At 44.5% G+C, this 19,449-nt stretch overlaps 1 protein-coding gene across 1 annotated transcript in view; it reads left to right on the forward strand.

The window, feature by feature from the left end:
* TDRD6 (tudor domain containing 6) overlaps positions 1-19,449 on the forward strand; it is a 457,403-nt gene that overhangs the window by 339,640 nt on the left and 98,314 nt on the right. Inside the window, 1 exon segment of the mRNA XM_030195133.1 lies at positions 5,275-5,349. Coding sequence (XP_030050993.1) covers positions 5,275-5,349 — 75 coding nt within the window.

Below are 19,449 nucleotides of genomic sequence, written 5' to 3' on the forward strand. Positions count from 1 at the left end.
GCAGCCTGCTTGTCCTTGGAGAAGTATCTTCACTTTATGACTGCAGTTTATAAAACAAACCAGATTATAGCATGTAGTTAGACTAAAATGTAAAACGTGTATTGACTGGGGATCTCGCCAGAGACAGGGCATTAAGTCATTGCACGTGCAAAGGCTTCAAGTAATACAAAACAACTAGATGGAAACTGAAACTGCCTTTCAATTTCAGCTAAAATTTAAAACTATCTGAAAGTGAAATTGTAGCCACAACTCATCACCTAGTTTTGGCTGATGCCAAAACCAAAAACTCAAGTTTGATTGTGTGAATGTGAACCAGTGAAGGCTGCTGGAAATTGTTAGAGCTTTGTAGTCTGCATTTCTCTGATATAGATATAAACTATAACAAGGGAACAATTATGTTGACTATTCCACCAAATTTGTAACACAAAACCTTATAAGAATAGATATAATTTAACAAAATCCACTCTTATTAATATTTTACCTCCATTTTTTAAAATCCATACTTTACACAGTCCCTCCAGCTTTAAACAGGGTAGAGAGTATTCTGTTGCATATGGATTTATTTGCTTCCCATTGACTGGAGGTGCACGGGACGAATCCACCGAATGGATCTCCTGTCTGAGAGATAGTGACAAAACGAGTTGGACGAAAAATTTGTTATTCCATTGCAGTTGTTATATATACAATGGATGAATCAGAGAGATATATCGCTGTGCTAATGCGAGGTTTAAACAGCTCCTGAGGACGCCGTTGGTGAAACACAGCACTGTGTAGAGCTGCAAGAAAGGACTTTTTTATATAAAGAATTGATGGACACGAGTTAAAACAGCTTTAATTTATGATATAGACTTTTGGAAGAACATGAATACAACTGGAGTGGACTGTGTAAAGTATGGATTTTAAAAAATGATGGAGTAAAATATTAATAAAGAGTGGATTTTGTTAAAATTATATTTATTCTTATAAGGTTTTTGTATTCTCTGATATACCCACAGTATCCAAGCATTAGTTTAATCTATAAAATGGAAGACTGTATTTTACTTCCAAGCAAAATAGCCTCCACACACATGAACCGCAGGTAATGAAAATGTAACTAAAAGTCATGGTGCTTTTTCAGTGCCTGACTTTGTGCCACCCTTGGAGTGACGGCTTAGTTCATAACTCCACAGAGAGGCTAATTCCTAAAGAGCTTATTGTCCTAAATGTACACTTAAATTCCCGCTTATCTTTTGTATAAACATTTATTTGGAGTACATAAGTATTGCCATAGTGGGAAAGACCAAAGGTCCATCGAGCCCATGTTTCCAACAGTGGCCAATCCAGGTCACAAATTCCCGGCAAGATCCCAAAAATGTACAAAACATTTTATACTGCTTATCCCAGAAATAGTGGATTTTCCCCAAGTCCATTTAATAACGGTCTATGGACTTTTCCTTTAGGAAGCCACCCAAACCTTCTTTAAACTCCGCTAAGCTAACCGTCTTTACCACATTCTCTGGCAACGAATTCCAGAGTTTAATTACACGTTGAGTGAAGAAACATTTTCTCTGATTCGTTTTAAATTTACTACATTGTAGCTTCATCACATGCCCCCTAGTCCTAGTATTTTTGGAAAGCGTGAACAGACGCTTCACATCTAGCCATTCAGCTCCACTCATTATTTTATAGACCTCTATCATATCTCCCCTCAGCCACCTTTTCTTCAACCTGAAGAGCCCTAGCCGCTTTAGCCTTTCCTCATAGGGAAGTCGTCCCATCCCCTTTATCATTTTCGTCGCCCTTCTCTGCACCTTTTCTAATTCCACTATCCACCTTATAATCGAAAGAGAAAAACGCCCATATTCCGACCTAAATCGGGAGATGGACGTCTTTCTCTTGCGGGCGCCCAAATCGGTATAATGGAAAGCCGATTTGAGGCGTCTTCAACTGCACTCCGTCGCAGGAACGAATAAAGTTGATGGGGGCGTGTTGGAGGCGTGGCGAAGGCGGGACTGGGGTGTGGTTATCGGCTGAGGAGAGATGGGCGTCTTTAGCTGATAATCGAAAAAAAGGCGATTTTACCGCGATTTTCACTTTTTTTGGACCTTTTTTTTTTCACGAACAAGCCCCAAAAAAGTGCCCCAACTGACCAGATGACCACTGGAGGGAATCGGGGATCACCTGCCCTGACTCCCCCAGTGGTCACTAACCCCCTCCCACCAAAAAAACCCCACTTTACAAACTTTTTTTCCCAGCCTGTATGCCAGCTTCAAATTCCGTACCCACCTCCATGACAGCAGAATGTGTTCTATCCTGTGACAGCCTTTCCCTGGTTCTGATGTGGGTCTCGGGTGAGTGTGACACCTTTTCTGTTAAGGGCACTGCCGAGTCATATCAGCAATGCATTGTGGTGGGTGTAGAGTATTGGGATCCGTGATTCCACTAGCTTGTGTTAAATACTCACGATGTTGGTAGTTGGTAGGCTATACTCCCATGGTGCTTTTCCCTCTGCTTACTGGGTCAGAGTATGCCCTGTTTTGTTTCCGGTAGTCCATGAGGTAGTGGCCATTTTTGTAAGCCAGTTTTAGATCCTGTTCATGTGTTAGCCACGTTATAGCACTTAGTTCTTACCTTGAATGTTGCTGAAAGAGGGCATTGTACACCATTCTGCCAGCTCGGACCTACTGCTAATCTCAGTACCAGCAAGACTCGTTGCCAGTGGGGCACAACCTCTAATCTGCAGTTAACTGTGAGTAAAGGTGCTTATTCAAATAAAGGACGTTTTCAGCGAGATTAGTCTTCAGGTGTCAACTGCTGTGCCAAGGTTATACACCAGCAAGAAGTCCTGGCCGTGGAGCACTTTTAGTGGGTACTGCAGTGCACTTCAGGCAGGCAGACCCTGGCCTATCCCCCCCCCCCCCCCCCACCTGTAACACTTGTGGTGGTAAATGGGAGGCCTCTGAAACCCACTGTACCCACATGTAGTTGCCCCCTTCACCCCTAAGAGCTATGGCAGTGTTGTACATTTGTCCCTCCCACGAATGGGGCTTGGATTAGGACGTTTCTGAGCTGGATGTTTTTATTTTCCATTATCGCAAAAAAAAAAACGCCCAGCTCAGAAAGGACCAAATCCATGGCATTTGGTCCGTCCAAACCGTATTTTCGAAACAAAAGATGGACGCCCATTTTTTCGAAAATACGGTCTGTCCCGCTTCTTCACGTACCTGTTTTCGGACATAGACGCCCATGGAGATGGGCGTTCGCGTTCGATTATGCCCCTCCACATCTTTCTTTGAGATACAGTGACCAGAATTGAACACAATATTCGAGGTGCGGTTGCACCATGGAGCGATACAAAGGCATTATAACATCCTCATTTTTGTTTTCCATTCCTTTCCTAATAATACCTAACATTCTATTTGCTTTCTTAGCCGCAGCAGCACACTGAGCAGAAGGTTTCAACGTATCATCAATGACTACACCTAGATACCTTTCTTGGTCCATGACTCCTAATGTGGAACCTTGCATGACGTAGCTATAATTCGGGTTCCTCTTTCCCACATGCATCACTTTGCACTTGCTCACATTAAACGTCATCTGCCATTTAGACCCCAGTCTCCCAGTCTCGTAAGGTGCTCTTGTAATTTTTCACAATCCTCCCGTGATTTAACAACTTTGAATAACTTTGTGTCATCAGCAGGGGCGTAGCCAGACACCCAATTTTGCATGGGCCTGGGCCCAAGATGGGTGGGCAGAAGAACTCCGCCCTGTTGCACAAGTGATTTGGTCTCTCCCTCTCTCGCCTGCATGCCATATGGTCTCTCAAATATCCCCCGCATACCTTTTAAATAGCAGATTTTCACCTTCAGCGAACTGCAAGTAATACACACCGCATGTTGGCCCCACAGCCTTCCCTCTGATGCAACTTCCTGTTTCTGCACAGGCGGGAATACATCACAGAGAAGGCTTTGGGGCCGGTGCAAGCAGTATGTATCAGTCTCTGCTCTCTGCAAGCAAAGATCTGTTATTTACAAGGTATGCAGGAGGGACAGTTGTTGGGAGTTTTCAGCTGGTGGGGCTGCCAGCCACATCAAAGGTGTGCTGCTACGGCCCACCCAGGCCCACCCTTGGCTACGCCACTGGTCATCAGCAAATTTAATTACCTCACTAGTTACTCCCATTTCTAGGTCATTTATAAATATGTTAAAAAGCAGCGGTCCCAGCACAGAGCCCTGGGGAATCCACAAACTACCCTTCTCCATTGAGAATACTGACCATTTAACCCTACTCTCTGTTTTCTATCTTTTAACCAGTTTTTAATCCACAATAGAACACTACCTCCTATCCCATGTACTCTATTAAACTATTATGCAAGATCATAACTTCAATTGTGGTACAAAAAAAATACAAAGAGTAGCCCCTCCCCCCCAGGACTACCTTAAATCCCAGGTGGTCTAGGGGTGTAGTCGGGGCAGGAGCAATGTGCCAATCACGGCAGCCATTTTGAGAGCAGGGCCAGAATGGGCAGGAGTAACTGGGGATCACTTCTGCCCAATACTACACTCCTAGACCAGACCACCAGGGATCTTAAAATAGGCCTAGGGGGACATATAAGTGTGGGGTGAGGTACTGGACTGCTCTTTGTATATCATATGTGGCAAAAAGTTCTTGGATAATTAATTTGTCCTCTAGCTTGCTGCTTGTAAGATGACTCTGAAATGGCATTGTTTTATCTTGAATTGTACCTTCTCAGCAGTGTGTATGTCAATCATGGGTGATGCCCTCTGTCAGTTATTGTTCATGCTATAAGCATTCTAGATAGAATTTTTGTAACTGTCCACCTAAGATTAGATTTTGTTTTGCAAAGGATAGGTGTCTGTTTGTTTTGGTGGAGAAGCAGAAAATCAGCCTTGGAGTACTGACGGGAGTTGTATACCATTCTAAAAGTTTCAGCAAATGATTTCTTTGCAGCAGATAGCACTTCTACTATTCCTTTCCTGTTAATGTGGTTTGTTGTCTTCAGCCTGAAAAATGGTATCTAGATCCTTGTCCTATATACTAAATGTGATACGTAATACCAGAGAATCAAATCAACTGTGAAATGCAAGGAAGCAAAACTTTGCTTTTAGGATTGATTTTTGTGTGTGTGTGTCATGGAGCTGGTCTTAATCTCTCGGAGATAATTTTCAAGTTTTTATTTCCCCACTTTATTGAAAGGGGAAGCTTCTGTAAGGCATGTGGTTTGACATTTATCTGCAATGGTTTTGTTATATTGTCTCATCTTTCTTATTATAGAGCCTGGAGTTTGTGATAGCTCAGCTGTGGACTTGTATCAGCTGACCTTATGCAGTTCTGAGGAGCAACCTGAAGGTAAGATGTTGCCAAACTGCAACATGCACAATTTGTTAATGAAGAGCAGTTCATACATTTCACTAAAGCTTGCTGTGCTTTATAAATTGGGGAGAAGAGGGACCTAGGTGATTGCAAATTAAAGCTCATGGAACCAGAATCCTAGCCCTGGCTCCAACTGGGTCAGAATGCTAGAGGAGCAGGGCCCATCTGCCAGTTCAGAAAAACTATTGAGACTTGTCTTTTGTGTAATTTATATCATATAGGATGAATGGAGATGAAATTGAAAGTATTCTTTTGATGTACAATAAGCTGTTTTGAAGCTGATTTATTTATTGATAATTTTTGGGCAGGTGTAAGTTTGTCCCGTTTCCGATTGTCATTCAGTATACCAAGTCATAATCATTCATTATACTTAGTTATAATCATAAGACACTGAGGGGTATTTTCAAAGTACTTAGACTTACAAAATTACAGAGCAAGTTCATAATTGTATGCCAACATGCAGAAAGAAGGATCATCAAAATAGTTGCAGTAAATACATTTGATTTTAGATATAAAATGTGTATCAAACGCCAAAGAATAAAGTGGCAAGAAAATTAAACAGTGCAAACCAGTAGATATAGGTTTCTTAGGCACTTGAATTAAAGTGGATTGATAAGTGTTCGTAAATGATGCCTACACCTCCATAGAGGCCTGCAGCCAGTCTACTTGTCTTCTATGTTACACATTCCACTTATCCTCAGCCAACAGATCCTGTCTGATTTAATGACAAAGTAAAATTATGTATTTGTTACATTTATATCCCACATTTTTCCACCTATTTGTAGGCTCAATGTGGCTTACATAGTACCGGAGAGGCGTTACAGACTCCGGTGTAAACAAATACAAAGTGATGTTATGGTAAGATAAAGTTCATGTTGCACAGCCACACTAGGGAAACGTACAATGGAAGAGTTGTGTTATGTCCATTACGTTCTTTAATTTTGTTGTGTTGCAAAGGTCAGACATTTATGTTGGATCGGTAGGGTATGCTTTTTTAACAGGTTAGTTTTTAGTGTTTTCCGGAAGTTTAGGTGGTTGTTCGTAGTTTTCAAGGCTTTTGGTAATGCGTTCCACAGTTGTGTGCTTATGTAGGAAAAACTGGAAGCATAAGTTGATTTGTATTTGAGTCCTTTGCAGCTTGGGTAGTGCAGATTTAGGTATGTTCATGTTGATTCGGATGTGTTTCTAGTTGGTAGTCGATCAAGTCTGTCATGTATCTCAGAGCTTCACCGTAGATAATTTGTGAACCAGAGTGCAGATTTTGAAAGCAATGCGTTCTTTGATTGGGAGCCAGTGTAGTTTTAAAGTCACATTCCCTCCACTGCAAAACAGTATGCACAAATCTGTGCAAAAACACACTCAACTGTACCATGCCATACCAACATTAACTCCCAGGACTCTTGAGAACAACCTTGTGCATGAAAAGGCAGCACTGTAAATATTACGCCGGGCCCTAAAACACCAGTGCGTTTCCTAGTGAGAACAGAACAAATGAGACTGCTACAAAATCTCCACACTAGCTGAATACTGAACCTTGGCCACTGGTATAAAACACAGACAGACCCTCAACAATATATGAACCAAGGGACCACGGATCAGTAATAGGGATATGAAGGCAAAACAGTGAACTGGAACCCCAAGAAGTCAGATTCTGTATACAGCAGTAGTAAGAAATAGATACCGAAATTCAAGATATCGGATATGTGCATTTCCAAATGTTTCCAAAACTGTAGAAGGAAAGACACTAACTCTAAATCTGCCACAACAAGTGCAACAAGTGAGCCAAGATATTAATCTAAATGGTGGAACTCTATTCCAAAGGCCATGAGAAGCATTAACAACTACCTCCAATTCAGAAAGGAACTAAAGACATGCCTCTTCAGGAACAACCTATAGGCCAATTGCACTCGTGGCTAAACTCTAAATACATTGTAACCACTATATACCACTATAATATCCATATAACAGCTACATGTAAGCCACTTTGAACCAAAACGTGTTTTTGGAAATAGTGGGATACAAGAACAGATAATAAATCCAGATAACCTCAATATTAAAAAAGGAAGAAAAATAGACCTCAAACGCCAGAGGACACATATGTTTGTGTCACAAATTGGCTGTGGATATTTTCACTGGTCAAAAACCTCTATTTAATAATTTTGTTTTATGCTTTTAAAATGTTGCTTTTTTCTTCTTTTTTTTTTTCCAATTACTTATGTGTGCAGTTTTCACTGGTCAAAAACCTCTATTTAATCATTTTGTTTTATGCTTTTAAAATGTTGCTTTTTCTTCGTTTTCTTCAACTACTTCTATTTGCAGTTATTTATGCAAACACATTTTCCAATATCCGACATACTCCAATTAATAAATCAGAATAAATACTTTTCTACCTTTGTTGTCTGAGCATTTTATTTTTCTGTTCGTGTTGGCCCAGTGGCTTTTTTCCTGTTTTTTGCAGGATCCCCTGTCCATTTGACAGTTCTTCTGCTCTGTCCACCATTCATCTTCCTTCTGTGTCCCTCTACATTCAGCATTTGCCCTCAGTGTCCCTATCCTCCCTCTACAGTCAGCATCTGCCCTCTGTGTTTATCTTGCCCTCTCCTGCATTTCCCCTTGTTTACTCCTATCCCCCCCCCCCCCTCACACACACACACTGTGTCCAGCATTTCCCCTGTCTGTCCTTACCTATGCTTCTTCATGTTCAGCATCTCTTCTCTGTCTTTCTGTTCCTCCACTCTTTTTTGTCTTTATTCCTCTTGCACCCTTACTGTATCTCTCCTCCCCTCCCCTTTATTGTCTAGTATTGCTCCCTCTTGGATCTCCTGTGTCTCTCTTACTTTCATCCACTCGTCCAGTCTGATCTCTCTCTCCCCCGCCACTGGTCCAGCGTTTCTCCACTTCCTTCATCCCATCCCCATGGTTCCAGCAACTCTGACTCCCTCTTCTCCCTGCAGTCCAATGGTGCTGCTAATTTGTCTTGATCGCTGCTGGTTGCGGCACCATGGTGATTCAAACAGGCTGCCTCAGGGCCTTGACCTTCCCTGTGATGCATCCAGCCACACGGAACAGGAAGTCGCATCAGAGGAGGGTGGGAGGCATCACAGGGAAGGCCAGGTCCTGAGGCAGCCTGCTGTAATCACTGCAGTGCTGCTACTTGGCAGCGATCAAGGCAAATAGCAGCACTATCAATCCGCAGGGAGAAGAGATGCCAGCACACTAGCTCTGAGGCTGACAATAGTCTGGGACAGTGCATGATAGAGAGGTGGGACGCCAATTGCTGCAGTGAGAGCAGGTCAGTAATTGATGATTACTGAGGTAGGCTGAGTTCTAGCTGCTGCTGCCTTTAAAATTTGTGACGGTCACCCTTTGCTTGGGGAGGCTTTGCCTATGAAATGCAGCATCATGCATTTACAGCAGTGTGTGTTAAGTGATCAAGATCTAATGTCTTCAAATTAGAGATAATTTTGGAGGGAATATTGAAACAGTGCAACAAGGCCAGAGCCAGAGGGATGTTGTGTTTCATAGAGAGGTGCCATTTGTGAGGCCTCATCTAGAATGCTGTACTCTGTCCTTGAGGCTGTACCTTGGAAAGAGACAAAAGGTTCAAAGACAGCTAGCTAAAATGGGGCAAGATCTGCACCAAAAGCAGAATAAATGAGTGAGACTCTCTTTTCCTAGGATAGACACATTGGAGAGATGAGGAAGGAAGATATAAATATTTTTAAATACATGAAGGCTATGAGTGCATAAGAATAAAGCTTTTTAATGAAAAGAAAGTAGTAGAAGTGGGAGTCATGATATGTATGAAGCTCCAAGGGGACTAGATTCAGGAATATTGGGGGGGGGGGGTTTAATGGGGAGGGTAGTAGATACCTGAAATGCCCTTCCAGAGGTGTTGGAAAGAAAAATGGTGGTAAAATTCAGAAGTACACAGGATAAACACTGAAGATCTTGGAGATGAGGCCAAAGCACTGGGATGACCTGCTTAGAGCAGCAGTGATACGCTTACAAGAATGCAGTAGGGCAGCGTTCTTCATTGCAAGGCCTGTGAGTTAATGGCAGACCTCAGGGACTTCTTGGGCGGCCCACACAGTCTTAATTTTTTTTCCACTGGATGCAGGCCATGGGTTTTGCCTTGAAGAACACTTCCATGCTCCCTAATGTTGGGCATCTCTCTCTTGCTTCTTCCCCCTCGTTTCTGCCAGTGTGGTTTGATTGATCTTTCTCTTTCCCACACCCTCTGTTCCCTCTCCACTTTGTGAGTCTGGTATCTCTGCCCATAGGAGACAACTTTTCAAAATAATTGGGGGTGCTGAATTTTTTTTTTTTTTTTTACAGGCAGTGTGTTCTTTTCCCCCTCCCCCCCCACCTTAAAATCCTGTCTGCTTAAGTCTTCACCTGGGCAGTGGCAGTGCCACTAATAGGCTGCCTGCAACCTGCACCAGGACTTCTTCCCTGAACTGTCCCACCCCTCAGTCCCCCTGTACTGTGCAAATATAAAGACATGCAAATTTCAAAAACTGATATATTTCAATCACTATACTATAGGTTAACAAATACAAATAAAAAAATGGAAAAGGATTTCATTTTTATTGGAGTAAATACATTTTTTAATTAGCTTTCAAAGGCCAAAACCTCTTTCCTCAGGTCAGAACAGTATACTGCTGTTATGGTATTCTGTTCTGACACGAGAAGGAGGGTTTGGTCTCCAAACATTAGTCAAAATGTATTAAAATTAGTCCAATAAGATATCACCTTACTTCCATTTTCTGTATTTATTAACACAGCTACCACACTACTTTATCCTAAACTAAAAATAAAATTCATTTTTTTCCTACCTTTGTGGTCTGGCTGTTTACTGTTTCTAATTGTGTTGGTCCCAGTCTCTTGTTTCTTCTTAACTCGATCTTAACTCCTCCTTTCCATCCAGTGTCTACCCCCTCTTTCTCCCCTATCCTTCCAGCATCTGCTCCCCTCTCTTCCTCCTTTCCATCCAGCGTCTACCCCTCTCTCTCCCCTTTCCATCCATCGTCTGCCCCCTCTTTCCCTCTTTCTATCCAGCATCTATTTTCTCCATCCATGTTAGTTTTTCTCCTCTTTTCCCTTTCCCTCATCTGTCAGTATGCATCTCCTTCCTCTCTCTCTTCCCTCTCCTCTATCCATGTCCACCATTTTTCCTCTTTCTCCGCCCCGCCATCCATGTTCATCTCGCTTCCTCTCTTCTCTTCTCTCCCCTCCATCATGTCCAGCATTTCTTCTCTCTTCCCTCCATCCATGTGCATCTCACTTCCTCTCTTCCCTCCCCTCCATCCATGTTCAGCATTTCTCCTGCCCTCCCCTGCATCATGTCCAGCAACTCTCCTCTCTCCCCTATCCTTCCCTCCATCCATATCCAGCAACTCTCCTCTTTTCCCTGGCCTCCCCTCCATCCATATCCAGCAAACTCTCCTCTCTCCCCTTCCCTCACCCATCCATATCCAGCAACTCTCCTCTCTCCCCTGCCCTCCCCCATCCATATCCAGCAACTCTCCTCTCTCCCCTGCATCCATGTCCAGCAACTCTCCTCTCTCCCCTGCCCTCACCCATCCATATCCAGCAATATTTTCCGGCCGTCAGTCATCCGAAGTTCCGGTTCCAACATCCCCAGCCCGACCTACCCGCCCCTCTTCTCCCTCAACAGCCCTCCTTGCTTTCCTGCCGCCCAGCCAGCACTTAAAACTCATTTTACCTGACTGAAGTCCTGACTGCAAAAGAAGCAGAGTAGAGCAGGCTCGCCTTCAGCCTTCCCCTTCTCTCTCAACGTCCCGCCCTTGCGGAAACAGGAAATGAGGCACCCACGGAGTCAGCGCCTATGTCTCTGCCTGATTACCTCTGCACACACCCAACGGTCTTATAAACTTGATCATTTTCCTGGCAGCAATTCAGCATGGCTGTCTGGACATCCCCAGAGGCCTTCGCTCTGAATGTCCCTCCCAGGCAGCAACAAGACGTTGCTGCAGAGAAAAGGCTGGGGTGGGCCAGAGAACCTGGTTGAATCGCTGCTAGGACGATGATCATGTCTGTAAGACCGTAGGGTAAGTAAGCAGGGAGGAATGCCTGATCCATGAAGTGAAGAGGGAACGGAGGGCAGGGAAAGTGAGAATGATCAAATGGGACTGAGCAAAAGTCGTCATTGGTTTGCCAGTTGCCTTTCAGGTTAAGATTAAGATGCTATTGTTGACGTTTCACGCATTTAGGATGGAAGTGCCACCATATCTTGCATCTCTGACTATTCCTTATTCCCTGATGCGTGTCCGTAAGTTTCTGCCCGGGCAATGGTTTGCACATTAAGTCTACGAGAGATGGTGCTTTCTTCTTTACTACTCCTGCGCTCTGTGCAGTGAACTATCTATAAAAGTGTTTAAATCAAAGTTAAAACATGGCTTTTTTTGCAAGCTTTTGGGCCTTGAGGTGGATCGGTTTGGACTCAGGATTCTACCTGGAACTGTTTGTATGTACCTTTGTTCTCTCTGTCCTATGATTAGTGGAATTCCTTTCTTTTTCTTAATTTTAGCCTGTGAAGTGCTTAGCCCTACTTGTTCAAACGGTATGACAATTTTGGAAAAATACATAAAGAGAGCGGGTCAGAATGAGTGGTTCTGGATCGAGGTGGGGGGCAGGAGGCTGCTTATTGCAGGATGCAGAAGAAAAGGACAGAGGGGAGAAATGGGATATGGAGAGGGAGAGAGCATAGGGACAGAGGCATTGCTGGACTTGGAGTCAAATAGGGATATAGAGGAGTGATGCTGGATACAAGAAAAGCAAAGAGAAGGGGGAGTGGAGGAGATGGTGCACATGGATGGAGGGAAGGGGAAGAAATGGGAAGGTAGATAACTTTGAGATGGGAGGCAAAAAAAAAAAAAGGAAAAAGAACCCCTGAATTTGAAAAATCAGTGCCAAAGATGGATTTAGGGCAGAAAGTAAAGAGGGAGAGAAAGAACAGCAAATGGACAAGGAGGCCCTGGAAACAGAGTTAAGAGCACAGACAGAGGGAAGTGCAACCAGAGCCTGGGAACAAGATGATCAGAAAAATAAAATCACCAGACAGCAAAGGTAGGAAAAATGATTTTATTTTCAATTTAGTGGTTGAAATAAGTCTGTTTTGAGAATGTTAAATGTGTTGTCTTTATATTTTTCATTATTAAGGAAAAAGTGCATTTTTTTCTATTTCTCCGGTGTTGTATTGTGTGCAGAGCCTGGCATCTTTGGGTTTTGTTTGTGTACATTAGTACTTATAGTTTGTAGTCATGAATTTGAAGAAGAGGGTTTATCTATTTTCTGCATTAGTGACCAAGGCCAAGTGTTGTGCTAGGGATGAAAGTCTAGAAACATTGGTTGCTGTTATGGCCCCAAGTTGGAAAGTTTGTCGGCTGTCCTTCAGCTCTTTTGGACCCAAAACGGCCCCAGCTTAAAAATTAGCGAAGATCACAGCAGTAGAGTAAACTTTACAAAGTGGCAGTTACAGTCCTAAACAACATTTCTTGCATTGGACATTTATGAAGGTATTGGGGTAAATCTGCTTGAAGCAGTAATAAAACAGCATTAGGTTTTCAAGAAGGCTGGGGTGATCTTCATGGCAAGGGAACATGTTTACAGCCAAGAGAGTTCAATGAGAATGGGCAGTCTGATCTTTACACCACAATATAACTAACCTTGGTGGCTATGGAAATTGATATAAAACCTGATAATGGGGAGGGGCATAATGACTTAGATGTTGATTTTGTGAGACGCAAAGCTGACGATGAAATGGCCTAGTAGCAGAAGTGGAAGTTTAGGTTTGTGACATGCTCAGGGTAGATAAGGAGGACAGATAGAATGCTAGGAAATAGGGGAACCGGTGGTGGTTTAAATAAAGAGATTTTGGGCATATAAGAGGATGACTTTCTGGACAAACTAGTAGTTTGTTTGCTATCATTTACTGTTACTATAACCAGCGGATGCATGGAATAAGTTTTAGCAAAGATAGATTTGTTAAATATGTACTTCTGAACTTGATGGTGTTTAATTTTCCATATAAGCATTGTTGTTAAGCTCATTCTCCAAGGACAAGTAGGCCTTGTCATCCTCACATGTGGATGGCATCATCCACACTGCCCAGTGTGGAACACTTTCATAGTGTATACAATTTTAAGAGCATGCGCCAGTGCCTCTCTCCCCTCCCCCCCCCCCCCCACCCTTCAACAAAAGTACAAGACCAACAGTCTCTCTTCATCCGCCGTGAGGCGAGAACATGCTGTTCTCAGCTCCTCACAGCGTCTGGTGTGTTGCTACTTTTTGAGTGCCACTTTTGTGCCGCCTTTAGGATTATTGTTGCCCATTTCGTTATTTTTCTGTTTCGGGAACCTTTTTCTACCCCTTACTACTACTACTATTTAGCATTTCTATAGCGCTACAAAGCGTACGCAGCGCTTCACAAACATAGAAGAAAGACAGTCCCTGCTCAAAGAGCTTACAATCTAATAGACAAAAATAAAGCAAGCAAATCAATTAACAGTTTTAGATTCTCCCCCCCCCCCCCCCCCCCCCTTAAGTTTTCTTATTTTTTCCATGCTCCCAAGGCCTACTCTGGTTGGGATATTTCCCTTTCTTATTTTTTTCTACTGATTTGCCTCTTTTTGATATCACCATCAAGTCATTTGATTTGGCCATTCTTTCCTTGCCATCAAAGGTTCCCATTGGCTTCAAGCACTGTGCTTTGTGCAATCGGGCCATCTCTAGGAGGGACACCCATTCTTGATGTCTACAGTATTTGGTGCCAGAACATACCCCTCCCAGCTGTCTTCTTTGCCTTTGTATGCAGAAAAGAACCTGGCTGTCCAGAGAGGCTCAGAGAAAAATGTTTTGGAGCCTGGTCCAAATTGGCATGGACATCGGTAGTGGCGATTTCGCTGACATAAGGTGCATTGGTCCCTATGGCTGCTAGACCTATGTCTGACACTGGGAGTGGATGTGCTTCGAGCAGGTTTCCACCTGCCTCGACACCAGCTGCTATGCAGCACCGCCGGGACCAGTCAGCATCAGAACCAACATCAAGGGTGCGTGGGGGGTTGGCATTGTCCTCATTGGAACAGAGGAATGTAGGTCAAGAAGCACAAGCATTGATCTCCCTCGACACATGGTGCAGGGATCATCAGGACACCGAGAGTTCTGGTCTCCAAGAAACATTGGCACCGAGAGGGATGCTCTCCCTCTATTGAGGAGGTGCTGCCGCGGGGGTCTCCACGCAGCCAGGACCATGCACCCACACTGACACTGACGGTTCAGCAGCCTGTCTCTGACCCGATGCCCTAACCTTTTCCAAAGTTGGCCCTCAACGAGAGCATCAGGGCTTTGTTCCATAAGCATCTGGCGGGACTTTTCCAACAGACTGCATGCCAGCCGTGCCTCTGCCTGTTGCCCTGCAAGGCCCTCAGCCTGTGGTGAGGTCTCGGATGCCAGTTCCACGTGCGGTACCGATGTATGCAGCTGCCCGTGCTGACACCTCCTTGACTGATGGAGGAAGTTTCGCCGGAGTTGAAGGTGGAGCCTACACCTCAAAGCCCTTCCAGACAAGGACATGTTTCCCCTCCGACGAGGAAGACTCTGTCTCATCCCTCCCATTAGGATTTCTTTGATACCTTCACTAAGCGCTCATAGGCATCTGAGAAAGATCCACGGTACTTCTCGGAGGAGGAATCCTATGATATCCCTTCTGACCCCTCTCCACCTGAGGAAAGAAAAAAGTTTCCAACTGAGAGCCTTTCCTTCCCAGCTTTTATCAGGGAGATAGCAGCTGCTATCCCTATTCATTTGTAGATGGAGGATGAGCCTGGGGCTGGGATGTTCGAGGTCCTGGACTATGACTCTCCTCCTAGAGAGACTGTGATGGTCCTGCTTCACGAGATCTTGCGAAAAATTCAGGTGAAGAACTGTGAGTCCCCTCTCTGTCCCTGTACCCTCCAAGAAGATAGACACCATGTATTGGATCCAGTATAGTTGCCTCATTTCCTGGTGGTGGAATCCGCGTTCAAAGGAGCCAGGAGTTCTAGAGACTTTGCTTCAGCACCCCCAGGCAGAGAACGATGAACCCTGGACTCTTTTTTGGGCAGAAGATGTATCTGGCCTCTATGCTCATCTCTCGAATACAATCGTACAAGCTCTACATGAGCCTTTACTTGTGGAACTTGGTGCGCAGTATGACTGATTTGGCAGATTGTTTCCCACTGGAGTTACGGGCTATCTGGAACACTCTCTAAAAGTTTTCAGAGATCGGCTGTTCAACCAAATTGTACTCAAACAGACAATCAGGTTGCAATGTATTACACCAACAAGCAGGGCAGTACCGGATCATGCCTTCTGTTTCAAGAGGCTGTGGGGTTGTGGCAATGGGCTGTCCAGAACAGGATAGTTCTCAGAGCAACACACCTGGTGGGCAAATCCAACAGCCTGGCCGACAGACTGAGTAGGGTCATGCAACCGCATGAGTGGTCGCTCAGCACGAGCGTTACCTATGAGATCTTCCGTGAGTGGGGGCACCCCCTCGGCTGATCTCTGTCACTCCATTCAAACACAAAGTCCCTCAGTACAGTTCCAGGGTCAGGGCACACGACAAACTAATGTCAGATGCCTTCCTCCTCCACTTGGTGAATGGTTTACTGTATGCGTATCCTTCCATCCCTCTCGTGGGGAAGACTTTACTGAAACTCAAGCAAGACTGAGGATCTGTGATTCTGATTGCCCCTTATTGGCCCAGGCAGATCTAGTTCCCCCTTCTTCTGGAGTTATCCTCTGAAGAACTTTGGAGATTGCAGTGTTTTCCGACTCTCATCACGCAGAATGCGGGATCTCTTTTGCATCCCAACCTCCAGTCCCTGGCCCTCACAGCCTGGTTGTTGAGAGCTTAAAACTTGGTTCCTTTCATCTTCCTGAGGGTGTCTCCAGGGTCTTGCTGGCTTCCAGGAAAGATTCCATTAAGAGGTGTTATTCTTTCAAATGGAGGAGGTTTACTGACTGGGGTGAGGGCAGAGCCCTAGATCCTATTTCTTGCTCAAGACCAACTCTGTAAGGGTTCACATCAGTGCAATTAGTGCTTACCATCTACTACTACTACTATTTAGCATTTCTATAACGCTACAAGGCGTATGCAGCGCTGCACAAAGACAGTCACTGCTCAAAGAGCTTACAATCTAATAGACAAAAAATAAAGTAATCAAATCAATTAATGTGTACAGGAAGGAGGAGAGGAGGTTACAAGTGGTTATGAGTCAAAAGCAATGTTAAAGAGGTGGGCTTTCAGTCCAGATTTAAAGGTGGCCAAGGATGGGGCAAGACGTAGGGGCTCAGGAAGTCTATTTCAGGCGTAGGGTGCAGCAAGACAGAAGGCGCGAAGTCTGGAGTTGGCAATAGTGGAGAAGGGAACAGATATGAAGGATTTATCCATGGAGCGGAGTGCACGGGAAGGGGTGTCGGGAAGGACGAGTGTGGAGAGATACTGGGGAGCAGCAGAGTGAGTACATTTATAGGTTAGTAGAAGAAGTTTGAACAGGATACGAAAACGGATAGGGAGCCAGTGAAGCGACTTGAGGAGAGGGGTGGGTAGTATGAGTAAAGCGACCCTGGCAGAAGACGAGATGGGCAGCAGAGTGTTGAACTGATTGGAGAGGGGAGCGGTGACTAAGTGGGAGGCCAGCAAGAAGCAGATTGCAGTAATCTAAACGACAAGGGTGTGGATGAGGGTTTTGGTAGAGTGCTCGGAAAGAAAGGGACGGATTTTACGGATGTTGTAAAGAAAGAAACGACAAGTCTTGTCGGTTTGCTGGATATGAGCAGAGAAGGCGAGAGAAGAGTCAAAGATGACCCCAAGGTTTCGAGCTGAGGAGACAGGGAGAATGAGAGAGCCATCAACAGAAATAGAAAACGGGGGGAGCGGGGAGGTGGGTTTGGAGGGAAAAATGAGAAGCTCGGTTTTGGTCATGTTTAATTTCAGGTAGCGTTGAGACATCTGGACAGCAATGTCAGACAAGCATGCTGAAACTTTGGTTTGGATGCAAGGTGAGCTATCAGGGGTAGAAAGGTAGATTTGGGAGTCATCAGCATAGAGATGGTAGGAAAAGCCATGGGATGAGATTAATGAACCAAGGGAAGAAATGTAGATAGAAAAGAGGAGGGGACCAAGAACAGAACCCTGAGGTACGCCGACATGCAGAGGGATAGAAGTAGAAGAGGATCCACCAGAGTGAACACTGAAGGTGCGGAGGGAGAGGTAGGAAGAGAACCAGGAAGGACAGAGCCCTGGAATCCAAGTGAGGACAGGATATCGAGGAGTATGCTGTGATCGACAGTGTCAAAAGCAGCAGAAAGATCAAGAAGAATGAGGATGGAATAGAGACCTCTGGATTTAGCCAGTAATAGGTCATTGGAGACTTTAGTAAGTGCAGTTTCGGTTGAGTGGAGAGGGTGAAAACCAGATTGTAGTGATTACCATCACCGTTTGGAAGGTAAACCCATCTCTGGACATCCTCTAGTTCACTTCATGAGAGGTTTGCTGTTGACAGAGCCACCTATCAAACCTCTGCCTGTGTCATGGGACCTCAAGTCATCTTCACCCAGCTGATGAAAGCTCCCTTTGAGCCACTTGATTTCTGTCATCTGAAGTACTTGACCCAGAAGGTCTTGTTTTTTGTGGCTGTTCCTTCAGCTCTCAGGGTCAGCAAGCTTCAGGTCCTAGTAGCGGAGCCACCTTACACTAAGTTTCATTATAACAGAGTAGTCCTCCTCGTGCACCCTAAGTTCCTGCCTACAGTTCTGTCAGAGTTCCATCTGAACCAGTCGATCGTTCTTCCAACATTCTTTCCCAAACCTCATGCCCATCCTGGCAAAAGGGCACTGCATACTTTGGACTCCAAGCAAACATTTGCCTTTTACTTGGAGTAGAATAGGCCCTACAGACAGTCCACCCAGCTTTTTGTTTCTTTTGATCCCAACAGGATGGGGGTCTGTAGGGTGAGATAAATAATACCTAGGGCAACAAGTACCCACAGATTACTTATACCAAGATTCCCTGATGCATAAGTCTGCCTAACAGACTCACTAGCTCTGTCTAGGGTGAGATACAGGAATCTTGCTTCTGGCACCTCTCCAGGTGTTTTGGTGTGTAGAGTGAAAAAGAAAGACACAGCTGATAGATATATATATTAGCTTTATTATGGATAAGAAAATAGAAATACTCTGCGCTAGCTTATGCAATAAAAATATCCCTTACTGATATGAGCACTACCGAAAATATATTGTCTAAACTACACTCTGATTATCCTGAGACTAAGTACAGTAATGATTAGAACAGTACAAATGATAACCTAATAATCCTTATGAACTTATCACATCTTATGCAAAATACACATTAGCTGCTTTCCCTGACCAAGAGCTGACATAAACCAGTCGTACTTAGATAAAACCACTGCCTAACCCCAGACCAGGAAATATATCACTGTGATCTTACCACGCTGTCGTGATGACGGCTTCAGATAAGACCGGAGCAGAATCTCCCCAGACGCTATTTTAGCTGTCGGTGTCTTAGGTAGTGCAGGTCTTTATTAGCCCATGTAGGTTCCCGTCACTCCTTTGGTTATCAGAGCCAATATCTCTGCCACAGGTATTTGCACCAGGATGCAGGTCACGATGTTGGTATTATACAAAGTCTCTGGCTCCCCCCGAGCCTTGCTGGATCTCTCAGGTCCTCTTACCAGTTGCCCCTCTTCCAAGGGTCTCCGACTCACTTCTGTTCCCGCTTTCCCCGTCCCTCTCGGTCAGGTGACGGTAGAAACCAATCATGATCATGTCCAGTTCAGTACATGGGCAAGAAGAGTTCTTTGTTTTGTGACCTTGGAGAATGGTAACTTCTGGAGCCATGTCTGCCTCCCTACTCCGTTCTCAGGGTGATAGAAGGGGGTGTTTAGAACACAGACTGTCCTTGGCTTTAGCAAGCCTGTCAGTGATTTTCCACAAGTTGAAGCTGGATCTTGCTGACACAGAGATGTTGCAGCAGCCATCTTATTATAC

The sequence above is a fragment of the Microcaecilia unicolor genome, chromosome 3, assembly GCF_901765095.1.
Source record: "Microcaecilia unicolor chromosome 3, aMicUni1.1, whole genome shotgun sequence".
Classification (NCBI taxonomy): domain Eukaryota; kingdom Metazoa; phylum Chordata; class Amphibia; order Gymnophiona; family Siphonopidae; genus Microcaecilia; species Microcaecilia unicolor.